At 48.4% G+C, this 19,621-nt stretch overlaps 8 protein-coding genes across 8 annotated transcripts; 3 read left to right on the top strand and 5 right to left on the bottom strand.

The window, feature by feature from the left end:
• On the top strand, positions 1–842 carry FTJAE_4141 (uncharacterized protein; the record flags this gene model as incomplete). The annotated part of the gene is made up of 2 exons (XM_037350516.1): positions 1–688; positions 739–842. 2 exons carry the CDS (start codon positions 1–3, stop codon positions 840–842), a joined length of 792 nt encoding a protein of 263 aa, XP_037208821.1.
• Positions 843–1,001: 159 nt separating this feature from the next.
• On the bottom strand, positions 1,002–4,801 carry FTJAE_4142 (uncharacterized protein; the record flags this gene model as incomplete). The annotated part of the gene is made up of 6 exons (XM_037350517.1): positions 1,002–1,397; positions 1,449–1,985; positions 2,039–2,155; positions 2,546–3,422; positions 3,468–3,662; positions 4,191–4,801. The coding sequence occupies 6 exons, from the start codon at positions 4,799–4,801 to the stop codon at positions 1,002–1,004; spliced, it is 2,733 nt and encodes a 910-aa protein (XP_037208822.1).
• A 353-nt stretch (positions 4,802–5,154) lies between these two features.
• Positions 5,155–7,013, bottom strand: FTJAE_4143 (uncharacterized protein; the record flags this gene model as incomplete). The annotated part of the gene is made up of 2 exons (XM_037350518.1): positions 5,155–6,756; positions 6,807–7,013. 2 exons carry the CDS (start codon positions 7,011–7,013, stop codon positions 5,155–5,157), a joined length of 1,809 nt encoding a protein of 602 aa, XP_037208823.1.
• A 1,376-nt stretch (positions 7,014–8,389) lies between these two features.
• FTJAE_4144 (uncharacterized protein) lies at positions 8,390–9,709 on the bottom strand (the record flags this gene model as incomplete). The annotated part of the gene is made up of 2 exons (XM_037350519.1): positions 8,390–9,267; positions 9,322–9,709. The coding sequence occupies 2 exons, from the start codon at positions 9,707–9,709 to the stop codon at positions 8,390–8,392; spliced, it is 1,266 nt and encodes a 421-aa protein (XP_037208824.1).
• Positions 9,710–10,683: 974 nt separating this feature from the next.
• On the top strand, positions 10,684–15,012 carry FTJAE_4145 (uncharacterized protein; the record flags this gene model as incomplete). The annotated part of the gene is made up of 9 exons (XM_037350520.1): positions 10,684–10,831; positions 10,890–11,017; positions 11,078–11,680; positions 11,733–11,761; positions 11,811–13,785; positions 13,887–14,022; positions 14,077–14,137; positions 14,194–14,410; positions 14,461–15,012. The coding sequence occupies 9 exons, from the start codon at positions 10,684–10,686 to the stop codon at positions 15,010–15,012; spliced, it is 3,849 nt and encodes a 1,282-aa protein (XP_037208825.1).
• A 94-nt stretch (positions 15,013–15,106) lies between these two features.
• FTJAE_4146 (uncharacterized protein) lies at positions 15,107–15,874 on the bottom strand (the record flags this gene model as incomplete). Its single annotated transcript, XM_037350521.1, has 1 exon — positions 15,107–15,874. The coding sequence occupies one exon, from the start codon at positions 15,872–15,874 to the stop codon at positions 15,107–15,109; it is 768 nt and encodes a 255-aa protein (XP_037208826.1).
• A 1,125-nt stretch (positions 15,875–16,999) lies between these two features.
• FTJAE_4147 (ankyrin protein) lies at positions 17,000–18,673 on the top strand (the record flags this gene model as incomplete). Its single annotated transcript, XM_037350522.1, has 1 exon — positions 17,000–18,673. One exon carries the CDS (start codon positions 17,000–17,002, stop codon positions 18,671–18,673), a length of 1,674 nt encoding a protein of 557 aa, XP_037208827.1.
• Positions 18,674–18,846: 173 nt separating this feature from the next.
• On the bottom strand, positions 18,847–19,395 carry FTJAE_4148 (ankyrin protein; the record flags this gene model as incomplete). The annotated part of the gene is made up of 1 exon (XM_037350523.1): positions 18,847–19,395. The coding sequence occupies one exon, from the start codon at positions 19,393–19,395 to the stop codon at positions 18,847–18,849; it is 549 nt and encodes a 182-aa protein (XP_037208828.1).
• Between the last annotated feature and the right edge of the window lie 226 nt (positions 19,396–19,621).

Consider the following 19,621-nt stretch of genomic DNA (forward strand, 5'->3'; position numbering starts at 1 on the left):
ATGCATTATTTCAAGATCATCCTTATCTCCGTGGCGACTGCACTGGCGATGCCGGCAACCAGTCCACGGGACATTGGTGCTGAAGAGCCTTTCGACTTTGGACAAGGCTTCCTCGTCCCCGCCAACGCTTCAATTGAGGACTATGATTCTACTCCCATGATCCCACTGCCTCATCTCAACCTACGCGACCTTGACAGTCTGGAAGAGCCATTCGCTCCAGAATTAGGTAACATTACGGACTTAGATCTCGATACCCGTGCACCCAAAGAGACGAAAGTATTTTTCGGCAAGACTCAAGTCGACTATGGCTGCGAAGCCTCCATCAGAAAACCCCTCGGGGAAGCCATCCACTCCATCTGCGGAAATGGAGACTGCGACAAGAGTGTCGTTTACACCCGAAAAGTTAAGCATATGGCTGGCGGTGGCCGCAGGAAGGATGCCTGGCTCCGTATCTCAGTCCGGGGCGAGTACTTCGGCCGTCACACACGAGGTTACATGGCCTCAGCCGTTCAGAACTCAGTCAACCCCAAGACTGCGAAGCCAGCTATGCGATACTATCTCCCGACAAACCCCAACTTCCAGGCCCAGAAATGCAAGATGTCAAAGTTTAGCAATTACATTAAGATGCGCAAGAACTTTGGCGATACGATTTATATAGAGATTGATGTTACCCTTCAGACCAGTAACAGTGAGTCATTGAATCGTCATAGTAAGAACGCTCGACTAATGTAGGCATAGCACACTGCTTTACACCGAATCTTCTTAAAGAGGTTGCTGGTGCCATGGGAGGGATTGGAGGTTCCTTTTTCGGGACTCTTGTTACGGGCATGATTGGTTGTTAAGTGGACCGAGAGTGGGATTCTGATGGGGCACTCTTCAACTTGCTGGGGATATAGGCACTCAACTCCCATATCGTCAATATTTCGCTGGTCCAGATAGTGGAGCAATAAACTCTTGGGATTCTCATAAATGCATACTCCGAAGACCTCTAGATATCTACTCTAGGCCCCTTCAACCCTTTTTGTGATGATGCCAAACTTGCTCATGCCTGTGTGTATAGTAGACTCATTGCGCCTATGATACTGTTCCTTGGTCCAAGGCCCCCGGCAATCTTCCTCATCTAAATAATCCTCACCACGGTCTTTCAATCTCCTTGAGGATGAATCGCAGTCAGGTGCTTTACTTCGTTCGCCCTGATACTCATTTGAGTGCCAGCGACCGAAGACCTTCCCGCATCCCATTACGAACCCAACAATAGCGAATCCGTCGTCTGGACGCAGATGAGTGGGAAGCCTATGGCTCTGGATAGGAGGACAAGGCTTATTTGTTTCCTCCCCGTGTTCACCGCGTTCCATATCCACGCCCCAAATTACTGAACGGCCCCGATTTGTACAGATCTGTCTTTCGCATTAGATCAGATCAGATTGTATCGGATTATTCTCACTTACTTCGATTGCCTTGGGCGAAGGGTCTCGAAACAAGGCATGGTGGACTATAACTTCTTCGATCATCTCACCACCTGGACCATCTATGGGGAACGTGTCCCAGCGCTGCTCAGGCCAAATCGAACCATCGTCATCCACATCTCTAAGGTACCGAGTCCCCGCGTCTGTTGTAACGCGTAAGTTGCCAACGTCACAACAATGGTTATTCCAGATATTGAAGCAGATCGGGTCTCGGATAAGGTACGCAGAAATGCTGCGTATCTGCGATAGCAGGTTTGTGTCGTTGGCGAGAACGAGGGTATTCAGTGGAACGAGGCAGTGCCAACGGTCAAAGTTACGAATACGACCGTTGCACAAGTTCAGCTTTAGGTCATTTGTCGGTGAGATTAGGTTTCTGAACATAGAGTTCACTGGATTCCAACCAGAGACCTCTTGGTCTCGAAGTTTAAGTGGCCCTCGAGAAAATTGCCCGCCGTTGGTAGCGGCGTGCAAGATCCTCATTTTCTCGATCAAGGGAGAAATACCACATCTCTTATGTCCCTTTTGAATTCTCAACGTTAGAGTCTATTCGAAAAGGGTCCGTGAAGACTTACTGTTAGAGTGCCTTTGATCCCCACGATTGTCATGTTTTCTGCTGCAGCAAATGGCATTCTGAGTAGATGCTCACCCTCCTGACCATACGTATGCTCAGAGCCATCAGTGAGATGTATCTAGCCCTTAGTTAACGTCTGAAAGCGGAGACGAATCTCATCGATACATACTGTAACGCCCTTGCAAGAGGAATAATTCCAAGAACGAGCCTGACAGGGCCTGAGAGCTGATGAAGCATAAATATGATAGACAAAGCCTTTCATCCAGACTCCGCCCGCGAACGAGCCTGTAGTTTCGCATGAGCCACTTTCCTGTGGTTTATGCCCGAAAATTCTCTCGTCTTGTTCAAACGTAACGGCTATACCAGACAAACCCCCCTCAGAGTTCCAAAAAAGGTCAAGAGTCCACGGACGTAATAACTCAGTCCAGTCTCGCAAGAAATGCGCCGATCGAAAGTATAAGCCTGGTTCACCAGTATCTCCTAGTACCTGCCTCTCACTCTTACGGACTCGGCTAGCCAAATAGCCCTCTGTGACAGCTTTCCGCTGAGGTTCTTGGTTATAAACCTCACCAATCTGGCCACAGACATTCCAGATCCGTCGACGATTAGCGACCGGAAACATGTCTCTAGTGACACCAGGACGCGGCTTGGAGGCTGCATCGGCCCATAAGAAAATCCTTCTGAAGTCTCTGTTCTTTAAACTTTGAGATTGCTCCTTTAAGTATTCGTGTAACTCAAAGAAGTAGGGCAAGTGAGTAATGATGCGCATTCTCCAAAACGAATCGTTGTCTGTCAGGCTTGAATATGTTTCCGATGAGGCGCAGAATAGGTTTATGAGACTATTGGTATCAACGAACTCCGAAATACCAAATATGACTGTATCCGGAAGAGCTGTGAGAGAGTTTGAAACTCTTTTGACCTCATAGTGACATTGGGCAGACTTCTCGAATTCTGGACCTGAGATGTATGTGGCGGTATCGTCCTTCATACTTCCTTGGTGCTGGGGACTGAAGACTGTGTACTCTTGTCCAGGAATACATTCCCAGTAGTCCTTTTGAGCCTCCTTGGCATCGCCGTAGTCCAGTGAGAGGCACCTATACTCAATCAATCCCGCTCGTTGCTGGAAGTTTCTCATAACCGAGAACCGGTCCAAAGCTCTGTAAAGAGCACCTTTTCTAATTCTTCTGGTGTCCGATGTTCCGGTCAAATACAGTGCTAAAGTCTTGTAGCATTCCCAGTGAAACGGTATCACTCTTTCGGGACCCTTCTTGTTTCTATAGACGTGTAGACGACGAACGTCAACACCTGCGAAAGCGGGATCTGTCCTCGTCTCGTTGGCCATTTCTATTCCTCGACCAACGATAGCTTCATCAGAGACATAAAATCTAGGTTGATCAGCATGTGGTATGGAGAATGTATGGCGAACGTACTTTGAACTTGTAGTTGCTAAGGGGTTGTAGCCTAGTAAATGCACTTGAGCAAGCCACTCGACGTCAGCGTCGCAAACAACATCTGGGTCATACGTAGAGAAGCGCCTCGGCCACATTAAGCGGAGTTTGATGACATGTGACTCAATCGTAACTCCGCAAATAGCGCACCAGGTGTCTCCACCGAGTGATATCATTCTAGATAACTGATATTTGTGCGAATTTGGTGGGTTCATCAATCAACAACCAAGCTATTGACGATAAAGCCAATTAGCGGCAGAACTTGAGGAGAGTGCAGAAAGCATTCGATTTTCACGCAGTTGTCTAGACTCGGACTAATGAACACCCCGGCCATGGTTGGCCCAGGCCCAAGGGTCGACTTTGGCGGGTCTCAATCTCTCTTCACGTGCAGAACAGACTCTACAGGGAAGTAAAGAAAGTTTTATTGACTCAGATACAAACTAATTTTTGTATTGTTCAAGGCAATTATAGATGTGTAGCTCTAAAATACTAAGTAAACCTGACGTCTACTATAAGACAACCTCATGTCCCATCTAATGGTGCTTAGCACTTTCTTCACCACATGAATCTGTTCTTTTGGCCTTCATAGTGATTACCTCGACGTACTTCAGTGCATTATCCAGTATTGTTAAGATGAAAACCACCAGGCCAAACGTAATGTTCGAGATCCTCCTCTGAACCCTCAAAAGGTATAACCCTATGTACATAATCCTCCCTGCGCAGAAGAGCATGCCAAAATTCAAGGAGATAGCCTGTTGGAATCCGCATCCAGCCCCAATTCTCACCTTCCTCTTCCACGCAACAACTTTGATGATGAACTCTCCCTTCTCCATGGCTTCAAACACTGCTTTGTCGGCGAGGAGCACGTAGCGAAATCGATAGCCAGCCATGGTCTTTTCACGTTTAGGCGGATCATCAACGCAGACTTGTCGAATCTGACGAACACTCAGTCTGTCAAACGAGGTATCTTCTCGGGTGTCGAGATAAAACAGGTCCTGAAGTCGCTTCACGTCGCGCCTGTATTCTTCGCTCTTGGTATAAAGGATGGGCGGTAAGTGGCTATCCTTTTGCCACAACACCTCGTCGTTCCAGTCTTCATCCCTGTAATAACCCAGTGCAAGCCGAGCTTGACGTTTCAAACAATCGAGCAAGATTTCCCATTGCTTGTCGGATGCGGGACTGTAATGGGCCCGATAGATGGTGTAGCCCCAGTGTGTGTAGCGATCGGCATACTCGGGGAGGTTTCGATCAACAGGTGCTCCCGTCCATGGAGGAGGATGCCATAGCTCATGAATCATTTCGTAAGGCCTGGCCATGATGGTGTGAAGATAGGCTTGGTAAAAGTAAAGTGGAGTAGAAAAGATGTTGGCTGAGGGAAGAGAAGAAGATGCCGTGGTTTTATTAACCAGCACTCGCTTAAGATAATATTCTGCTTACAATTATATGATTGTTTTTTAACGGTCTGGTCTTCGCCATCGAGTAGTTTGTGAGACTATCAGAGCTTACTTGTCTTCTTAACAATGCTCATTCTAAGGATTCTCACGCAGGCGAATAACGTACAAATGCAGGGGAGGCCAACTTAACATTACTTAACATAGATACAGTCATGCGCAAGTATTTTCAGATGTTTTGAGCTATTTATTGATGCATTTGTCGTAGTCTTATGTTCTTAAACGCCAACGCAAACCCAGTACTTGGCCCAGAGGGCTGTGCATTTAGAACCAATCGCCGGATTCCACTTCACCAGCTGCGCAAGGGAAATACCGTAGTACTTCTGAATAGATGCGCAGGTTGTTGTTGACTGGACCTGGTGAAACTTCTTGCAGTTGTTAACCAGTCCAGTCTGGATAGGCGAAGGCGTCTCGACCCCGCTGCCCGGCTTCGTCGGCGTTCCACCAATGACACCAACGCAGACGTTGTAGTCCGCCCATAGTCCCTTACAGTCTTTGCCAACAGCAGAATTCCATTTCACGAAGTCAGTCAAGGAAATCTTGTAGTAGTCTTGAATGGAAGTACAAGTGGTAGTCTTTTTCACAGTGTGGAACTTGTTGCAGTTGCTAACCATGCCTGCCTGCACAGGAGGAGGCGTCTTGATCCCGTTGGAAGACCCCTTGGTTGTCGTGGCAGCCTTCGTGGTCGTCTTCGTCGGGGGTTTCCAGCCGACAGTTGCAACGCAGACCCAATAGTTGACAAGAAGCGAAGTACAGTCCTTACCGACAGCGGGGTTCCATGAGAGGAAGGTCGAGAGGGGGAGATTATAGTAGGTCTCGATGGAGGTGCAGGTAGTGGTGGACTTGATCTGATGGAACTTTTCACAGTTCTTGACCATGCCGTCTTGGATGGGTGAAGGTGTTGTGATGCCATTTGCAGGCTTGGTAGTAGTGGACTTAGCAGTTGTTGTAGTGGTTGGCTTGTAACCTTCAACACTGATACAAACCCAATAGCCTTTCCAGAGAGAAGTGCAGTCCTTGCCAACAGCGGGGTTCCACGCAAGGAACTGGGCGAGCGGCAGCTTGTAGTACGACTCAATGGAGGAACAAGTGGTGGTGGAGGCGATCTGGTGAAACTTGTTGCAGTTCTTGACCAAACCTTCTTGAATGGGGGAGGGAGTCTCAATTCCTCCTGTCGCCGTCGGCTTCGGCGTAGTAGCGGAGGGCCTGACGGTAGCGGTGCCCGGAACACCAACACAGTAGTAGTAACTTGCCCAAATGCCACTGCAGTCCTTGCCAACTGCTGGGTTCCACTTGTAGAAAGTATCGAAGTCGAAGGTGCCAAACTTTGACACAATCTTGGCACATGTGTCGCCCTTCTCAGCCATATGGAAGGCCGTACAGCTCTCAATAAGACCTTCTTGGGTTTGACTAGGCTTGGGTGTTCCAGTTGGCTTGGTTGTAGTCACAATTGTCTTGGTTGGCGGGCTCGTAGGCGTTCCAGGGACTCCGACGCAGTACCAAGTGTTAGCCCAGATGCCACTACAGTCTTTGTCGACTGCCGGGTTCCACTTGAAGAAGTCATCAAAGTCAAAAGTCTTGTACTGAGCAATGATCTTGTTGCAAGTATCTCCCTTTTTGGCTTCGTAGAAGGATGTGCAAGTGTCAATGAGACCATCTTGGGTAGGACTGGGCTTGGTATCTTGCGTAGGCTCGGGCTTGGTATCCTTGGCACTTGTCACCTTAGGAGGATCATCGTCACGAGGAAACCCATTGTTGACCTCAACACAGTACGAGTGCCCAAGTTGGATACCACTGCAGTCGTCCTTGACGCTGGGATTCTGCGATCTGTTAGTGAAAGATAACTGAAGGATTCATAAGGGACACTAACGTATTCAACAAACGTGGCGTGTTCCAATTCCCAGAGATCCTCAAGGTAAGTACAATCTTGACCTTCTGCCTCCACAGTCTCCCAATAGGTGCAGTCAGAAGGGATGCCTGGATCAGTTGGTCCTTTCTGTCGGCGGACTCTGCGGTGGCGAGATGCTCCGACAGAAACGGCCAACAGGCCTTGCACAAGCAAGTAAGAGAGATGCATGACTAACAGGGAAACCAGTAAGATGAAAAGAGTCTGCAGAAGAAGGACAATCGGGTGCTCGATCTTGCGTAGGAGGCTTGGAGCTACTCAGTCAGATCTTCACGACCCGACAGTCATGCTAATTTATTCACCTTGTCACTGCTATCACGATACGTCCATCTTCTCTTTCACTTGCCAGATCAGGTCATGGATCCGTCGACTTGCTCATGTCATGGAAGTCCGAGGTTCCGAAGGCAACAGCTTTGCCAAGACTGGTAGGATAGAATGTGCCGTCTTAGCATGATGGACCAACAGCCTTGCATGGGGGTCAAGCTTCGGCATGCGACTTTGATCCGGCGAGATCCGCAATAGCGGGTATACAACGTTACAAGCATGCATAGTAGGGTTAGTCAGGCGGTGAACGTGAATGGCCAATTGGTCTGACGTGACTCGGATAGTTGTCAGAACCGTAAACTTAGCCGGACTTTTGTTCTCCAAATAAGCATAATTCTCCAGGCCAATTCTAACGTCCGGTAAGTCATTTCCCGATTGTTGCGGGATTTTACCCTTGGGGGATTTAGTGCGACATTGATACCATCACAAGTCGGACTTTTGTTAAATTCTCCGCCTTTGAAAATTTTCTCGTTAAACTGTTGGTGCTTGTTATGCTGTTGGTTGTTGGTTGTCACTTCAGCTGATGCAGGTTTAGATTAAACAGGGGCTGCATGTGACGACCCACTCACTGACTGGACCCTCTGTGATCAGATTCTGACTTTAGGTTTTAACGAAGAATCTCGGTCTTCGCGTAAATCTCGCGTCTATGCTGAAATTACTTCTGGGTCTCCAACAGACGATTTTGACTCGAGTATATGCGTTTGTACTTTGTAGGCCTCGGGCCGCCCCCTTCTTGCCACTAGGCATGATCTGAGCCGCTGTTTATGCCGATTGGCTAGGTTCTGGGTGAGTCGGCGATATCCCTTCAGGGCGAAGAGCGAAAGAACTTTTTTCGGTTATTCTTATCGTGATTTTAGATTCTCCACCGAACGACCGGTCTTCGAACCGTCAATGAGACTGGCTTTCAGGGATTGCCGAAGTGGTGAGCCTATTCCGTATGTGGCCAGCACGGTGCTTGGATTTCAGGAACTCAAGGAATGAAGCCGATAGGCTGGTGATTGGTACTCAAGTTTTGCTTCTTATTGTGCTTGCAGTGATATGTCTGACTAACAAGTAAGATCATTGCCTTGATCCGCCACTCTATTCAGGATTACGGCTATGTCAAGTAAATAGAAGCATGTCAGGAAACAACAGGAGTTTGCAATTACTCTAGACAGACATTTTAACTATCTATATATCGATTGTACTAAAGCCACCTCAAGAGTTTAAGCATACCGTGATAATTACTTAGAAGAATCCCAACCAGAGACCGGAGCCACACACAAAGCCGTACCAGGAGCCAAACTCTTGTCGCAGTCCTTCTCATTCAAAGAAGGGTTAATGGCATACATCAGCTTATCTTCGATTCCGTAATTCTTGTAGATACCATTGCAAGTATCCGACTTTCCAACAGTATGCCATTCACCGCACATTAAAGTCGTGCCTTCGGCAACCTTGGCGTCTTTCGGCGGATCAGTACGCAGGACTGCAGGTCCGTTTCCACTGCTGAACTTGTGCTTGATCGTAGATCCCTCCGAGACTGCTGCAATAGTGTCTTTGGAGCCCTGGGGAGAAATACAGACGGATCTGCCGTAGAACTCTGTGCCAACCTGAAGGTTGGTACAATCGCGGTCGACCCATGAGTTGTACTTGTAGATGCTATCCATGCGGATTCCTAGCGTTCTTTCGATGCTGAAGCACGTATCTCCAGGCTTCACGTAGTAAGTCTCGCAAGTCGTTGGAAGACAAAGCTTCAAATCTGCAGGAACCTCGAGACAATTAAGGATCGCATCCTGGTTACCGATGTAGAGAAGAGCGCCAGATACACCTGAGGCTTTAGAGATAGAGTCACAGGTGTCGCCCTCCTTTGTCGTGTAGTATTCGCCAGTCAGGCAGAACTCTGGCTTTTTCTCCTTTGGTTTGACAGGAGGGAGAATCTCAGTAGGTCCCGAACCACCGCATGTCTTGTAGACACGCTCGAGTTCTTCCTTGTAGTACTCATTATAGATGGAGTACTGAGAGGATTGCATGATGGCAAGGCGTCTCTGATAGCAGATGTGACATAACTCCTCACGGAGCATATCCTCACCATCTTCTGGCTCAGAGAACTCATCAATGATATCTGTGCCTCAACATTAATATCTTGTGCGGCCCGCTTGCCAATGAATCAACTCACCATTACAATATTTCTTGGTCTTGGGGTCTTTGATACAAGTCTCGTTCCAGCCAGCCCAGATGTTGCCGCCGTAACGCATAGGAACTGCGTTACTAGATCCAAGAGTCTCGCCTTCGCAGTCTTTGGAAACCGAATTAAACCATCTGCGGAGCGATCCAGAACAGGTTCCGACACAAATTTGATCGGTGAAAGTCACATTACCCAGCGATCCTCTGTATGAAGGCTGCATGAATGAGCGGATATACGGGTTGCAGGTAATATCAGCAGACAAGGCGCTGACACACGCCGCTGAGACATCGTAACCCTCGAGGTCTTCAGCTTCGTAGATGCGGAAAGCACCTGCACCTACGAGAAGGCTGAGGGCAGCAAGTTTGAGAATTGAAGCCATGGTCGATGATATGCAAGTGCTTGGCGAAGAAGAAGAATGCAAGGCGAGACGACTTTTACAAAGGTGGCGATCAGCCCAACCCCATTCTGACAAAACACTGATTCAGGTAGTATATACGGGTGACTCGGAGAATGCAAGACTTCACGATGAACGGGTTTCGATGCCCTTGCCATCTGCATGGGTCTTGCTTAGAGCCAACACGATTCACGAAGATCCTAGATGAGCAGTTTTCTCGACCCGTGTCTGTGCCCCTGCCGAGACTAATCATCCGATGTGCAATATCACTTCAAATCCCGACACATCGCACATGCCAAGTCTGCCAAGCCGGATGAAAAAGAATTTTTAACGAGCTCTCTAAACAGGAGTACTTTTGCTCGTTCATATGTAACGCTCTGTTGGTTGTGAGTTTGTTGTAGTCATTAGCTTAAAGCCCCTCAGCCCCACGAGACTAGTCGGCGGCGGTTCAGGCCCCGAGCCAATGATTCGCAGAGAATGTTCAACACTAAACTCTGTCACGACCCTTGCAGGTTTGCCTGACTTATGGTTACTTTAAATGCGGGACGCTGGACCCTGAACTGCCAAGGGGCCATGCCTGGAGGCTAATTGCGAGTTGCATACACGAGCAGAGGACCGAGCATCTGTATCATAATCGCCGGCTTCACGGTCCTCTCCGGAGGCCCAAAAACTACAGAGTATGTACGTGTATTTACCCAATTGGGCAATTGAGCAACATCCATCACCATGTTTGCTCTTCATCCTGGACAGTCGGAATGGAGACCGAGGTATCGAGGTATGGTGGGTTTGCCGTCGATGTACAGCTTCTTATTATCTGAGCAAGAGTAGAGCCAGCTGTGTTCGAAGAAGTTTGTCAATTTTGTGGCAAGAATACTTTCATTCAATCTTTCTAAGCGTCAAGCTCACATCAACGGTCCTTATTGTGAACTATTCACTTTGCTCAGCTAGCGACAACCAACATGCGAATGCGCACGTGGCTGTTCGGCCTGCTGCTGCTATGTCTTTGCCTAGCAGTAGCAGCGCAGGACGACACTACATGCAGCGCAAGCAAACGCTGTAAGAATGGCTGCTGTAACAAATCCGGCAACTGTGGCTTTGGCCCTGATTGTGAGTAGTATTGATATGCATGGCGTGCCAAGTTGGTGCTGACATACGCCCTTTACAGATTGCGGAACCAACTGTCAATCGGACTGCGATCGCAAGTCGGAGTGCAATCCTGGATTTGGCTCTAAATGGGCCGAAAACGACAAATGTCCTCTCAATGTCTGTTGCTCCAAGCACGGGTATTGCGGCGTAAGTAAAGCACCTAGCCCTGCTCAGGCAGTGTTCTGATTGAGATACTGACACGAAAAGACTACCAAAGACTTCTGCGGTTCGAAAAAGGTTAAGAAGCCCAGTTGCAGCAAGACTGGCGATGTCTCTCGAGTTATTGGATACTTTGAGGGATGGGCGAAAGCCCGTCCCTGCGAAGCCTTCTCCCCCGAGCAGATTCCGATCGGACTATACACGCACATCAACTTCGCTTTCGCCACCATCGACCCCAAGACCTTCGAGATAAAGCCAGACAAAGAATCCGACATCCGAATGTATAAGCGTCTTACCGAACTCAAGAGACGGGATCCTGAACTCAAGGTCTATATCGCAGTTGGTGGCTGGACCTTCAATGACCCAGGTCCAACCGCGTCTACGTTTTCCGACCTTGCAGCTTCTCTTCCTCGTCAAAGAGCCTTTATGAAGTCCCTTGTGTCGTTCATGAGTACCTACGGGTTCGATGGCCTGGACTTGGACTGGGAATACCCTGTCGACACGGACAGAGGCGGTCGGGCCGTTGACTTTGCCAATTTCCCCAAGTTCATGGAGAGACTCAAGAGCATGTTGGACGCCGCCGACAAAGGTCTCAGTATCACGCTGCCTGCGTCGTATTGGTATCTGAGACAGTTCGACATCAAGAAACTCGTAAGTCAATTGTTTACAAGAAGCCTGGGGAAACACTGACATCCATTGACAGGAAAAATCGGTTGACTTCTTCAACATTATGTGAGTTCCACAAAGGTCTTCTCAATGTTCGCACTAACCTTTCTTACAGGTCCTACGACTTGCACGGTGCCTGGGACCAAGGCAAAAACTACACCCAACCCTTCCTCAATGCTCACAGCAACCTCACGGAGATCGACCTCGCCCTCGATCTGCTTTGGCGAAACAACATTCAGTCGGACAAGGTTGTCCTCGGCATGGGCTTCTACGGTCGCGCTTTCTCGGTCCAGACTGGAACCTGTACCAAACCCGGTTGCTTGTTTAAGGCAGCGGGTAAGGCTGGGGACTGTAGTCGCGAGAGGGGCATCCTGCTGAACTCGGAGATTGTCACTACTATCAAGAAGTACAACATCAAGCCCGAGTTCTATAAGGAGGAGGCTGTCAAAGTTGCCAAATGGGGTAACCAATGGGTTTCCTACGATGACGAGGACACGTTCAAACTCAAGACTGATTATGCGAAATCTCGATGTCTTGGAGGTGTCATGGTATGGGCCATATCGCATGATACCAAAGAGGCGAGGTTTAACAAAGCCTTGGCCTTGTCACTGGACCGCAAAACCACATCGGGCGAGTTTGACGAGAATGAGAAGGCATACGACATCAAGAAGATCCCCAACGAGCAATGTCGCTGGACCAATTGCAAGGAGGGATGTCGCAAGGGCTGGGTGGCTGTCCCCCGCAGCGACTCAGGTGCGCGCAAGAACGAGATCATGTTTGACGAGACTGGCTGTGGCGGTGATGGCGGCCATACCTTCTGCTGCCCTGCGGATTCTACAAAGATGCCCACGTGCGGCTGGTACGGGCATAACAATGGCCGTTGCCCAACTAGCAGCGAGTGTCCAAGCGACATGACGGAGATTGCCTCCAACGAGATTTACTGCAAGAAGAAAGGCTCGAAGAAGCAAAACTTCCAGACAGCCTGCTGTAAGACCGATGTCGTGGGTACAAAGGTCTACGGCACTTGCGAATGGGGCCAGTATCCGAAGTGCGATGCTCAGGAAGGCTGCCCCAATCCTCTCGGCAACAAGAAGATGGGCTCTCTGTTGGCCTACTCGGCGTCTGGATCTGGTGGTGGCAACTGCGACGACGCGAAGAATGAACTTGGTCTCAATGTCCCTGGTGTGCAGTACCGTAAGTTCTGCTGTAACGACAGCGACAAGAACCTTCGCTTCACAGATTGCCAGAAGTTCAGGAATATTGGGCCGGAACCTGAGGTCATGCCCAGAGGTTTCTGCCGCAGTGGTTGTCCTCCCGATCGCATCCAGGTAGCTATTGACACCCAGGTCGATACTTGTGCTATCGCAGGGGTTGGAGGAATGGCTCATTGCTGCAAGACAGACTATGCCGAGATTTTTGAGGTGGAGAACCCCAAGATTGACGCATTTGAGAACGACGTCAAGGCATGGTTCAAGAACCCAACTTGTCCAAAAGACAACGGTGACCTTTTCAAGCGCTTTGATCCGACAAACGACCTTGCGATTAACTCATCGATCTCCATGGATTTATCCCCGAGGGCCAAAGAATTGGAGGCCGAGCATTCGATGGTTATAGTGCTGGCCCGGCTCATCGCCGGCATGGTCTCTAAAGAGGTGGCAGAGGCACTCACACCAAAATGGGATCTTGTTGTGGAGGAAGAATATCCGAATCTGGTCGTACAGACCCTCCAGAAAGCGAAGAAGGAGGTGCCCGAATGGGAGGATGAGGACCCCGAAGTCATGTCGCATTTCACCATCTGCGATCCTCAACGGGCCAATGCTAGGATCGCTGCTATACTGGGTAAGGGCAGTGATGGTAGAACATTGACACTTAACTGCACAAATGCCATTTGCGAGAATGGCGTTTGTAATACCTTCCCAGATGCAGACAAGAGGCGAAGTAACCTTTTATCCACTCGACATTCACATTCTGCGGCACATCTCCATATCCATCGCTCATTAATCGCGCGTCAAGCATCTGAAGAAGACACTGAAGTAACTATGGAGGATATAGATGGCAGCGAAACGAAAATTGAATACAAAATTCCTGGGGTGAGTGCTAAACAACATGGACCAGGGAAGCTTGTAGCAATACGGCTCCATCTAGGGTCCTGCGACAAAAGCCTTTTGTTTTGGCTAACAAATCTTACTAGCATGACGAACCCAAGTCACTCGTAAAGAAGAACCGTAGAGCACAGGTGGTCGAATTCGTCAACATAGCGGATTGTTCCGAAACCAGGTTATGGTTTACCAAATGGTCCGCCTCATTGGAAGGTCTGGGATTCCAGAGTCCGTATCTCCCTATCAACTGTTTAATTGACTGTAATTAACCTGATGGATTAGCTGAACATCTTGTTGACAAGAGCATTTTGAAGGGCTTCTTGGCACACGCATCACTTGGAGTGTAAGTATACCAATCTTCGAGTGGGCTGAGATGTTATTGCTAATCGCACCTCGAAGGTTGCCATCTGGAGCTACTAGTATGTACGGTCCGATACCAGCTGTGTTCTTCGAAGAGGCTGTCAGACTTGGGCAAGTCCATCGTGGTTTCCCCCGAATTTCCGGGGGCTTCGACGACAGCAACTTACTGAGCCGCATGTTCGAGTGTCTTGGCAGCAAGCTCAACTTCAAAAACTTCGTTATCGTTTCGGGTGAGGTTAACTCAGCCAAAGGCTTCGTAAGTACACATACAGAACTGAAAGTTAATTGCGGCGAGACTTACCATAGTTTTACACATTCCAGATTATGTATTTCAGAAACCCAATAGCCCTCAACAAGCTCAGAGGTAAGGCAAAAGACAAACTAGACGAATTACTGGCAACCATGCGGGCGGTCACTGCATTTTTTGACTACATGAACTCAGTCGACTCGTCAGAAGCAGACTCTAAAGGCAAAACAGTCTGGAAAAAGTTTAACAATATAGTGAGCAATGTTGTCAGGCAATTGCTTTGGGCTGAAAGTCTGTGGGAACGGGAACATCCAGGTCGTCCTGTTGCAGCAGCTCAGTTCTTCGTGGAGTATCTCAAGGACCATTACGCTGAGGTGGGACTTCATGCCAGAGAGTGGCTTGAGGCGGCTATCGAGGCACTCGAAGCAGAGCTTGGAGTATCTTCCGGTGATAGAGCCCTGGAGATTAGAAGGGCCATCGCTCATTATAAGAAGAATATGGTGCACGTGATGGTCAATACCGATTGGCGCATCGATCTCTTGAGGGATGATGACGACCCCAGTGAGGGTGATGAGGATGGTGATGAGGATATGGATATAGACTCAGATTGAGTGATGGCAGAGTGGGATTGGAGATTCATATTGCAACATTTGGCAAATATATAGACTTGCATAGAGATTTATTTCATCCTCAAGCGTCTTTGCATTAGTAATCGATTCTAAACTGTGTGATTCTAGCTGTGCCTGTCGGATCCGCAGTTCGAGCTTCAGAGCAATCACCAAGCGGCTCAATGCATGAGAGTCCTGGCCAGGTGTCCTTGTCAAGATCACCTCCAGAAACCTCACGATGCATTTCCGCATATATGTCGTGACAAATGTAATCACAAAGCAATAGCGACTCCCAGAGACTCAATATGTCGCCTGTCAGCATTCTGACCCAACCCTGACCGGCACGATCCTCGTCCCAGTCGTAACCAACTGCCTTGATTACAAACACCCCGCGCGCGACATCCTTTAGCACTGCCTCGTCGGCGACAAGTGCAAAACAATGATTGGCGCCCTCTATGTTCTTTTTGGCCTCAGGAAGCTCTTTAACACAGACCTCCCGAATTTGGTGGATGTCAAGGCCATCAAGCAATGATACATCTTCCCGGGTTGAGAGTCGGAAAAGCTTCTTTAATCGGTTCACATCTTCCAGGTACTTGGCTTTGTTACTGTAAAGTCCCCTCTTCTGTCTTTTATCGTTTTTGAACATATCGTCATCTTCGTGGTAGCCAAGTGCAAGGAGGGTTTGTCGAGTCATGGCGTCGATAAGTGCATCCCAATGCTGATTCGAGTCGGAACCGTAATACGTACGATAAACCGTGAAGCCCCATTTCCGATAATATTGGAAGTTCTCTGGGTCCTCTTTATCGAGTGGACGACTTTTGACTCCAGGTTCTTTGCGTGGCGGGCGCCATAAGTGATTGATCATTTCTGAGATTGACGTCATATCGATAGTAGCCTGTTCTTATATATGGTATTTCTTGGCGTTTTCTTTTACGTTCTCAAGTATGGCTGCAGTGTTAAGAGATGAGGAATGCGAACGTGCGTTAACTCTAATATATTCCCTGATCCCCGCTTAAACGCTTATTGCGCTTACAGTTATACCTAACTCTGCTCTTGACCCACCCTGTACTACCGACCGGTGTGAACTTTATTTTTAGAACTGACGGGAGAGAACTGGAATTTAATCTCTAGGATAGAGTTAGTAGTCGGATAAGTCAACTTTAATAGTTTAACTCAAAGTGTTTATTGGGCTACTCAAGTCGATGTTACTTTCCTCACTACCTCAGTATATATCAATGTAATATTATATAGAAACATGAACCTACTGCTTGAGACAGACTATTGCAACGAAGTCCTTGTTCCCCGTAAGATCACAGCGTACAAATTGTATAGATGGAATATCGTAGATTAACCACGGATAGCTAATCAGTCTCTATTCACATCTACACGGCGAGGATCCCCCTGAGGGCAGCACGTTATGTATATTGATGCCGGGCGGAACATACTCTGGCCAGCCACTCAACCCCTTCTTCCTCCCAAGAGCGCACCGGTCGCCAATGGCGCTGCCGACGGGTGAAACCACTACATTACATATAGCGGCAACCTTAGTTGCACGATACCTAGTCCCGCGCAGCTAGATATTGTGGATAAATGTAACAAGTGGCATTGCATTGACGGTGGCGACGTGCGATCTTACATTGCCAAAAAATAACAGGTTGAGTTAGCGGAATGTTACAGCTACTATTAAAAGGACGGTAACGACTGTTCAGGCTTCTGGCTGCCTTTCTATGTTTCTGTTGGTGTACAGGATTCGGATTTCTGCATGATGCGGAACGAGGGGTGTATTTAGTGAAACACGTACGTAGGAGCTTTGAGCTTCGGCTGTTACTTTTGGCCGAACTTTAGTATGGTGTGATTCTTCCCCAACTCCACTTATTGGGGCTGGAATGTTGAATCAATTTTATAAAGACCCATCCATTAGTCCACGCAGGCTGTAAATCCCACTCAACCCAGCTCTCTTCATTCTCCAACCGAGTCAGCCCTTCGCAAAATGACTTCTCCACTCATTCACCTCAATGGATCTCCTTATCATGATTTTGTTCGTCGCCCAAACGATAACCACGATGAAACTAGAGAAGCATCTCGCACGCCAATGACAATGATTGATCGAGACGGCTTTATACTATGTGAGACTGAAGACTTTCGCCTTCTCTACCATATAGTACTCCGAAACGATACCCTGGCCCTGAGGCAATATTTGACTGTCGCACCTTGGGCTGTCGACCGCATGGGTGCGCGACCCGAGATATACGAAGGCAATGATTACTTCTTGCTCGCGACCCAGAATGGAAACCTCGGCGTCCTCCAAATTCTTCTAGAGCATTACACGAGAAATCACGATTTCACCGATGAGGTCCGTTTCAAAGAGCGAGGTTACCAGCTGCTGAATGAGGCTGCAAGGAGGGGCCATATTGAGATCGTACAATTCTTGCTCAAAGGCCAGCCGTTATATGCGGGGATTCACGAGCGTGATTGCAAAGGCTATACTGCGCTAGGATCGGCTGCCGACATCCATTCTGTCAGGTATAATAACTCGGCCGACTGGCGAGATGTTTGCGTCGACAACAACGATAAAGTCATGAATCTTCTCCTTGACTGCGGTGCCAACGCTTCTGATACCGTCCTCCCGATGAACGATTTGGAAGAGACACCTGATACCGTTCTGACCTTGGCCGCGCAATGGGCAAGCCCCAAGCTTATCAATCGACTCATCGAAGGTGGCGCTGACATCCAAGCCAAGGTGACAAAGTTTCCGTACGATCTAGGATTCTGGAATGATCATGGAGACATTTGCGATATCAATGCATTTTTAATGGCTTGCATTAGCGCCAACTATAAAGCTGTTCAGAGCCTGCTTGGTATTCCAGGCGCTGACCAGGCAGACATGGTATCCTCTCGCGATAGTCGTGGAAGCCTTCCTATCCACTGGGCCACAAGAAACCAGTTGCCAGATGAGCTTCAGTACATCCCGATATCGATACTTGAGGGAAGAGTGCACCATATCGCAAGTACCATTAAATTACTCCTAGAGATAAATCCGGCTACTGTGAATATCCAAGATGAAGACGGAAATACACCCTTGCATTATGCAACTGAACATTTTGGTCGGAGCGGCAAGTCATATGCAGGCATTTTTGAACTCTTATGTCGAAAAGGCGCCGATGCTGGTATACGCAACACACAAGGCCAAATGCCCTTGCACACCTTGTTCCGCCGCGATGGCTCCAACATGCCTGTCGAGGCTACCGCTGTATCTACTTTACTTGCTCACGGCGCCAATGCTACGGATGTTGACAATGCCGGAAACACACCCCTGCATGTTGCCTGCTGCAATGCAATCTTTGGAGACGCTGTCTCAGTCTTGCTTCAGCATGGCGCTGACCCTACAGTGCCAAACTTAGAACAAGAGACACCTATTCATATAGTTGCGCAATTTTATTGTCCTCCAAGGGCTTCCCGCAGCAAAGCCAATGAGGTCATGAGGGCACAAGATGATATGCTGGATAGGCTGGTGAAAGCTAGAGGAACAGAGTTGATGGACCTTAAAAATACAGCAGGAAAATCTGCGCGACAGATATATCAAGATTCTCGGGCGAAGTCGTTGGAGGGCGCGAGTGGAAACAGAAATAGAGGTCAGGGTCGTGGGTTCACCTTGAGGCGCTAAAGATCACAAAGGCAAATCATACATCTAGAGCTCAATGTCGTTTGGATATTGGCATAGAGTGCCCAAGAGTAGAGAGTATGTCAAAGAAGATTACAGAGGATATATTTCTATACGGATAATGTTAGTAGGTCTGATGATTGATAAAAATCTAATGTCCTAAAACGCTCTAAATCTTATGCATCCTTGGTCCTCTTAGGGCCATCCAACTCTTTCCATCCCTGCCTCGTCTTGTCACATATTTCTCTTGGGTCCAGTCCTTCCGAGTCCGTCAATTCCATCAATTCCACCCCTCCAGCCTTCACCAGTCTTGATAACACATCCTCCTGCGCCCTAATTCTTTCCGGTGACTTGTAATCCTTGTTGAGTCCCAAGTAGGTACCAGCAGCAGCTCGGTGAAGGGCTGTCTGCCCGTTCAAATTCGGTAGCGCAGGGTCAGCGCCGTGAGCAAGAAGAAGTGACACGATATCGCTCCATTCTAGGTTTGCCGCTGCGATGTGTAGTGGCGTATTACCGGCCATATCGATGTCGGTTGGAGATGCACCATGGGCGAGTAAAGTTTCTACTGTAGCTGTGTTTACAGGACTCTTTTTGCGATAGTATACTCTACAGTCATCACCATCCTCGAGACGGAATAGGGTATGCAGAGGTGTTTGACCTTCTGTGTTCTGTATGCTGGCATCGCCGCCCCTGGCGCAAAGGAGCTGGATTATAGCAGTGTACATCTCATCGTATCGACTTGGTGACCGGGTGGCGTAGTGTAAAGGTGTATTTCCATCGTTATCGGCGACGTTGATGATGGTTGGGTCCAGTCCAAGAGGAATTCAATGATATTCGCAATGCTGCGTGCTTTATCCAGGACAGCCGTTTTTTCCTTTGGCAAGGAGCATTAAGCCGCCCAATGGCGTTGTGTTAAACCCGAAGTGCAGCAGAAGTGTATTTTCTCTAGAA

Source organism: Fusarium tjaetaba (genome assembly GCF_013396195.1).
Source record: "Fusarium tjaetaba strain NRRL 66243 chromosome Unknown NRRL66243_c0000077, whole genome shotgun sequence".
NCBI classification, from domain to species: Eukaryota; Fungi; Ascomycota; class Sordariomycetes; order Hypocreales; family Nectriaceae; genus Fusarium; species Fusarium tjaetaba.